The sequence below is a fragment of the Asparagus officinalis genome, chromosome 8 (genome assembly GCF_001876935.1).
Source record: "Asparagus officinalis chromosome 8, Aspof.V1, whole genome shotgun sequence".
Taxonomy (NCBI): domain Eukaryota; kingdom Viridiplantae; phylum Streptophyta; class Magnoliopsida; order Asparagales; family Asparagaceae; genus Asparagus; species Asparagus officinalis.
In genome coordinates this window covers 28,322,697-28,330,521 of record NC_033801.1, presented here as the reverse complement: position 1 = coordinate 28,330,521, position 7,825 = coordinate 28,322,697, and the positions used below count along the sequence as shown (strand labels likewise).

Sequence of the window (7,825 nt, the reverse complement as noted above, 5' to 3'; positions counted from 1 at the left end):
TATTTTAGTCTAAGACGGCTCGCCTTGCTCTTCGCTTTGTCCAATAAAAAAAAAATTAGATAGCTGTAAAAATATATATTTAACTATCTTTGCAAATGATCAACATTTTTGTTATGATCGAAGCTAGGGGTGTGCAACGATCGGTTCGGTTCGGTTTTTACCAAAATTTGAACAACCAAACCGAACCGTCTATAATTCAAAACTGAACCGAACTGTTGCAAATCGGTTCGGTTCGGTTTGTTCGGTTCTAACTTCATCAAACTTCTTATCAAACAACAAACTGTGTTAAAGAAAAAAAAGATATCAACAAAGTAGGAGATTATGAAGCATTAAACACTGATATAATGATATTGTTTTCAACCCATAATGATTCAGAAAATGAGTTTAGGGTTTGAGCCTTTGACTCTTTGGGGACGGATCGGGTAGGGTTTGAGATCAGAACGGGTAATATTGCACTATATTCGGTCGGTTAAGGTTGAAAAGTTTTCAAACCGACCCGAACCGCCCTACTCATAAAATCGATTTTTCTGGATCGGTTCGGGTCAGTTTTTTCGGTTTGGACCGAACCATGCTGAGCACTAATCTAAGCATTCAACACTTCCCGCAAATAAAAAATATCACATTCATTCAATATTTCTAACGTATACATTTAGAAATGAATGGTTTGTACTAATCCTAAATACTAACTATTTTAAATATTAAATTTATAAAGATAGAAAATTCTAAATCATGTAGTTTTTTTATCTATTGAGATTAAGTAAAATATAAAAAACACTTGAATTGTTTGACTTCACAACATGCATTGATTAACAATAAATTTTTATAGATGTGTAGTTACACCCTTAATTCATCAGTAAAATCCCATCCTCAAGAAAAACACCCAAAGTAAGATGCAATAAAAGATAATTTATTTATACAATATCCCGATATAACACTAAATAACCAGTGACAACCGACACTATCATCTTCCACCCTCGGAATCCCATGTCGGTAATTACATCGAAGTCAAGGACCGAACCGCAAAATTAACAAAAAAACGGAAAAGGTTAATAAAACAACCATCGCCGGGCTCCGACAAAAATCCGCTCAAAACTTGAACGACCAGTTTCACTCGAAAACACACCCACACCCCCCTCTCAAACGAAAAGATTCAACAACCTCGGCACCGATCGATCCACAACGCTGTCAGCGCTTCGTCGTCACCGATCCTCCTCCTCCGTCGACGGCGTCGTCGGCCTTCGCTTCCCTCCCTCGATCTCGGCGTCAGGCACAGATCCAGATCGCAGGCCGTCGCAGCAAAGGCGACGTCTCTTTCTCTCCTCCTTTGACCCCGCCGTTAACCAGGTCGACGCGTCAAGATCCGGCATCGGCCGCAGCGTTCCGCCCTGAGCACCGTCTCGACCGCCGCCTGGCACAGGTTCCAATTCCCCGTCCAGAGAAGACCCACCGCGCCGTTCACGGGTTGATCGTACGCGCCGCAGGCTCGAACAGCAAGGACTGAAACAGCGCTGGCAATAGATAGAAAAAAAAGTAAGGGTTCATTCACAAAGACTTCCGAGGTCCGATTTTAGTGGTTAGTGATTTTTACTTGGGCGCTGGGGCTCGGGACGGCGGAGATGAAGGACATGAGCCGGCGCGGCCGAAGAGAACTTGCGACGAGACGGTGGCGTGGCCCTGGGCCTCGGCGCGTTCGATCCACTGCAGGCACGTGCGGAGCACGCACGACTGCGCTGCAGCCTTTCGAAGAACTCGGCACCCGTTGCAAACTCATCTCTCGATCAAAACTTCCAATAAAAACTTCCGCGTTGTTATAATAGAACCGTTACTTGCGGAGCAAGAAACACGATGAATAGGGGGAGAAGCGAGAAGAGAGAAGACAGGAGCGGAGAAATGGGGGAGAGGGGGTAAATATAAGGGTTAAAGGAGGGGTTGGGGTGAGCTGACCGAGTTGGTTTAGAGTGGGGGTTGGGTTAGCGTTAAGCGGAGGCGGGAGGTGAGGTTACGGGGGGCTATAATAAGTTCCAGGTCGTGGGGGGGGGAGAGAGAGAGAGAGAGAGAGAAGAGGGAGCGGCTGGCGTGTTTCGCGGATGGTCCCCCTCTCCACCGTCGGATTCGTTTTTTTTTTTTTTTTGGACGTAAACTATCGATGCGATCGTCAAATTATTCTTGGCCTTTGGGGGGGTTTCTTTCTAATGAGGTCCCTAGATTACTTTATTAATTATAAATGGAGGACAGCGGGGCGGTTTCTTGGGTGATAATTATTGAATGTTCTGAAGTTGTTAATGGGTCGGGTACAGTGGATGCACCTCCAACCCGCCTTTTAACTTTGATATTTATGAGAACGAGTTTAGTTGTAGCTTGTGAATCAGCTTCCTCCTAGTTCACTATTAAACTAGTTTAGTGACCCAAATTTGAACTAAAATGAACCGGATAAAAAATTGTCAGTTTTGGCCAACTGAGATAACACTCTTTAATTGGATCGTGTTCGTGGCCCAGAGCTAAATAGTTACCAAACTCACCCTAAAAGCCCTGAACGATGTGCTTGATGAATTTACATGTTGTTAGACCTCAACGTTCGCCACAACTTCAGAGTTTATATATGAGCAACTCATGTTCTAATCCCACTGGTCAGGAATTTAATGTCGAATGTTCTTTAGAAAAATAATACTGCTATATGAGCCCATGAAAAGGATCCTCAACCTATGAGAGCATTTTAGGATATAGAGCTGTAACCCTCAAACCTCATCACAGCTTTATAGTTTTTATGCAATGACAGAGACTTCAAGACATATTCATGTTAGGTCTCATGTTTATGAGCCTACTATCTAATCTAGTTTTGACAACTAATTCCTAACATCGTTTGTCGATATATAGATATATATATATATACATTCGTTTCATATTTATCATCTTTATCTGAAAAATAATGTGTTTATGGATTAAAGACTTGTTTACACTATTTTATATCTTTTCTCAAGTCTATTAATCGATCTATTGAAAAGTGTTTTAAAACTTGTTTGGAATGATTTCATCAAAAATCAAGTTTTGACGAACTCGTATTTTTAACACTTGCATAATGATGAGTTTTCATAAACAGAAAATGAAAATTCAAAAATTTCTTCTTAAACATGTTTGTTTTCATGTTTATAATCATTCCCCAAAATTTTACTATTTTTAGAGTTCATTTGTTATTTTAATTTGATTTTACAAAGTCAGATTTTTAACTTAATGAGCTGTATCTAGTAGTATCAGCTTTCGGTTGACCAGGTCTTACCCATCAGTCGACCAACTAGTAGGTCTGTTTACAGACCCTACAGACAAATCGCTCATCAGTCAACCGACACACAATGATCGGTTGATCGATGGCATAGGTTCAGTCGACCGATACAACATTGTCGGTCGACCGAATGAGCTTGCAATGTTTTAGTCTGCCAACGGTTATCTTGTCGGTCGACCGACCATGGTCCATCGGTCGACCGAAACTACTGTAACGGCTAGTTTTTCAGACTCTGAGATTTTGAGGGTCCATCGGTCGACCGAAACTACTGTAACGGCTAGTTTTTCAGACTCTGAGATTTTGAGGATTTTGTTGGTTTTGAGGATTTTGTTGGTTTTGAGGATTTTCTTGGGATCTGTGCTATTGTTTTGAGCGCCTATAAATATCTTCCAACCCTCATTTGTTCAGAAACTAAGAAGGGTGTTTAAAAACAAGTTTTGCAAGTTTTGTTTAAGGATTTCAAAGAAAAATCAAGTATAGTTTGTTTGTGTGAAGAGATTTTCACAAGAGAATAATTGCAACAACGTTCTTGAGGATTTCAACCTCAAATTTCTATCTCTCTTATTTTGGAGAAGTTTTCTAAACTCATTTATCTAGCTTGTTCTTATCGGAACACATTGTGTAATACGGACACTTAGAAGATTGGTTGGTGAGAGACGAGGTCAATTCCAAGAGGAGTGCCGTCGGTAGTAAATCCTAGGAAGAGATTATAATTCCAAACACTTGAGGAAGGTGACATGGGCTAGGCCAACACTTAGAGGAGTGTATTGTGTGATTGCAATCGTGTGAGTTGTAAAAGTTTTTGGTGAACTTAAAAAAGCGAGTGTGTAGTTATTTTTTGTGATTAGTGGAGATTCTCCTCGAGGGTGAGGAGCGGAGACGTAGGTCGAGGGTGACCGAACTCCGTGAACATTTTCTTGTGTTTGTGTTTGGCATTAGCGTATATTTTTCTTATATCTTGTGCTCATTGATTATCACTTATTGTCATATTGCACACCATTGCTTATCATTGCATATAATTTATTGTACATCTCTTCGTAAGGATATTGTCTCATAGTTTATTCGCCCATTATTTCATTATATATCATTGTATATCTCATTGCTAAGATATATTAGTTAATAAATTTTAATTTAGCATTGTAATCAGATTAGATTAGAAAATACCCTATCCCCCCCCCTCCCCAGGGTACTTTCATTTGGTATCAGAGCTTGGTGCTCTTGATTTGTAACTTAATCGCCTAGAGTCAAAGATCCAAGTTTTTATATTTTGCTAATCTAGTTTTGAGATTATTTTATATTGCTTACATAATTTATCATGGATATGCACAGTGTACCTAGTTTAGGCTATGCCATTAATATTGCTCTAAAAATTGATAATTTCCCCTATGCTCAATGGTGTGTTAGATTTAAACTTTTTGTTAGATCTAAACATTTTGATTTATGGAAAATAATCGACGATGCTCATATATTACCCACTTTGGAGAAATCCAAGTGGAGTGAAAATGATAAAAAGATGTTTACCATGAACAAACTATTATTAGAGTTTTTGCTAAATGCCTTTGATTCATCCATGTCTAACAAGCTTGCTTACTTTGATAGTGCTTACAATTTGTGAAAATTCATAGAGGCACATCAAGGGAACTTGGAGGAGATCTGACGTGTTTTAACGGATTCTACTTTAAGTACATTTGAAGCATCTTCATCGTGCACATAGCCACTAGGCGATAGCCCTAGTGAGGTATGTGAATCTGATTCTGAATGTGATTTAACTATTGACGAACTCACTTGTGCATATGAACGCTTAATGCATGCCTATAAAAAGTTATATCATAATTTTATTGATTTGAAAAGCAAGCATGTAAGCTTAAAATCCGATCATGAGTTGTTAGCTTCTAAGTTTGATATTATTGCTACCAAACATTTGTAATTCGTGGTCTAATCAGACAACATATTGCTTCTAATATAGGGATTGCGAAAAGTAAAATATGATCCTTAAAGAAAATAATGAAAAATTAAAATTGGATCATGATTCTTTAAATTCAAAGGTTGTTAGCATAACTCATGATAAAAATAATGCCATATTAGAAATAAAAGCAATTAGAAATGAATTTACATCATTTAAGGATAATCATATTTGCTATACTTCCATTGTTAATGATGTTGTGCCTAATGATGAGTTGAATAATATTAAAAATCGTATTTCTTCCTTAGACTCAACTCTAACTACATGCATTGACATGCATTGACAATAATAATAAACTTATAAATATGTGTACTAAGTCTTGTACAAATGATTCCAAATCTCATACACACTATGTACACATGTATAACAAAGTTTATAAAGACACCATTTGCAGCCGTAAAGACCACCTTGTAAAATTTTGTTATGATGCATAAAAATCTACTAAATCTAATATTAATGCTCCTTGTGCATCTCATAAAGTTTCTTCATCTCACACTTATACATATTGTCATTCACACACACCAAATATTAATCATAAGCATGAGAATGTGTTTAAATGTGATTTTTGTGATCGTTTTGGTCATTTGACCAAATTTTATTTTGATTTGAAAAAGGTTTCACATTTGCAAAGAGTTTCAAATAAATCATCCTTGTTTGCAAATGTTCATCGTGCACAATCACAAGGTCAACACAAACAAATGCACCCATTTTATTGCACGTATTGCAATCGGAAGGGTTATTTGCACAATATTGTTATGACCGTGTTCATGCACCAAATGCGCCCAAATGAGATTATAATCCAAGGACATTAAGCTTTAATGATAGGGGTCATGTCCCTAAATTTTTCGGCACCAAAAATATTTAGGTGCCTAGACAAGTTTGATTTTAAAATCAAGATTTTTAGTGTTTTTCGTTTCTTGTTTTGGAAAAACGTATTTGAAATCTTTTTGAAAATATATATTGATCAAATTTTTTATTCAAATGATTGTTCATTTTGATCAAACAATATTTTTGAAAATTTATTCTATTATTCATTTCATATTATGATTGTTTGTTTTGCCTTTGAGAGCATTGATTGTGACAAACCATTTGCTCTAGTTGTAAGGATAAAGTCAAATTCTTGTATGTTTTTAGCATTTACAAGTTTTAAAGTTTTCAAACTATTTCAAATGCATGTTAGAAATGCCTTTCAAAATGTTTTTATATAAATAAAGAGGTTTATGCTTGAGAAACCCCTCCCGGATTTATTGATCCTCTTTTCCATATCATGTTTACCGGGTGTACAAAGTTTTTATATGGGTTGATACAAGCTCCAAGACCTTGGCAGATTGCTTATCTAGTTTTTCTTGTCAAAAATAATATTCAATGATATTATTAATATTAATTTGTTTTATCCTAAGCAGTTTTTTTATCTTTGTGGATGAAACACATAAATGTTTTGATAATTATTTTTGTGTGATCATGTAGATAGGAAAGATATGTCCCTTATTTATATTGATACAAAATCTTAAAAAATGGACATGTTTTTCGAGCCTCTTTATGAAGAAAAACTTTTGTTATCTAAAAGAGGTAAATTGGGCATGTTTTGAATCATGTTTGCTTAATCATTTTTTTTAAAAATGATGTTTTTATGATTCTTGACCTTCATTCGGATTTTTATTTAGACTTTCATGATTTTTATGATTTGCTTTCATTTGAAAATATCTTTTCAAGATGTCCTTTCATTTGATTTCATGATATACATATTTTTGGTTATATTTATGTATTGAGACATAATTTTTTGATATATATATATGGGTGTTCTTTGGTCTCTTATATGTGAGTTGCGATTAATATATTTTTTTATATCTATTTGCTCACATTGTGCCTCGTTTGTGTAAAGTTGCCTTAAAGCATATATTATCTTAAATCCTTCATTTGCTTTGTAATTTCCATTGATATATGCTATGTGGCATTTTGATAAGGGAGCTTTTCCCTTATATTTGTTTTATTCTCACCTACGCTTACTTGTAGGGGGAGCTTTTGCTCTCTTCCTTCTTATTGTTTTCCCCATTTTGATGTTGACAAAGGGAGAGAAATAAATATATTGTGAGTATATCTTGCTTTGGTTTTATGCATGAAGATTATATTCTTGTATATTCATTTAGTATCATGCATATTTTACATATTCTTTGTGTAGATTGTTTTTCATCATCAAAAAGGGAAAATTGTTAGGTTTCATATTTATGAGCCTACTATCTAATCTAGTTTTGATGATTAACAAATAATTCCTAACGTTATATGTCGAGTGTTTGTATTCACTTGTTAGGAATCATACACAAAGATCCTAAGTTGACAGTTGGTTGGAATTAAGCTTAACGATGATATCCTTTGGAGGTTAGAGAACCGGAATGAAGCTATTTGTGCATTCAAGTCAAAGACAATATCACTCTTCATCCCGCAACCAAGATCGAGCTCAAACGAAGATCAGTTGTCTTGGGTATATTCTTTGTAGTTTAGGAGTTTATTTTATGTGTTATGCTTATAAGCTCAAAAATTACACACATACACGTTTTTGGTTTATCGCTTTCAAGTTTAAACCGTAT

General features: G+C 36.0%; 1 protein-coding gene across 1 annotated transcript in view; it reads right to left on the bottom strand.

Moving 5' to 3' along the window:
• LOC109821056 overlaps nucleotides 868-7,825 on the bottom strand; it is a 24,634-nt gene continuing 17,676 nt past the window's right edge. Inside the window, 5 exon segments of the mRNA XM_020387251.1 lie at nucleotides 868-1,387; nucleotides 1,390-1,458; nucleotides 1,461-1,516; nucleotides 1,596-1,629; nucleotides 1,632-1,766. Coding sequence (XP_020242840.1) covers nucleotides 1,200-1,387; nucleotides 1,390-1,458; nucleotides 1,461-1,516; nucleotides 1,596-1,629; nucleotides 1,632-1,766 — 482 coding nt within the window. The 3' untranslated portion in view covers nucleotides 868-1,199.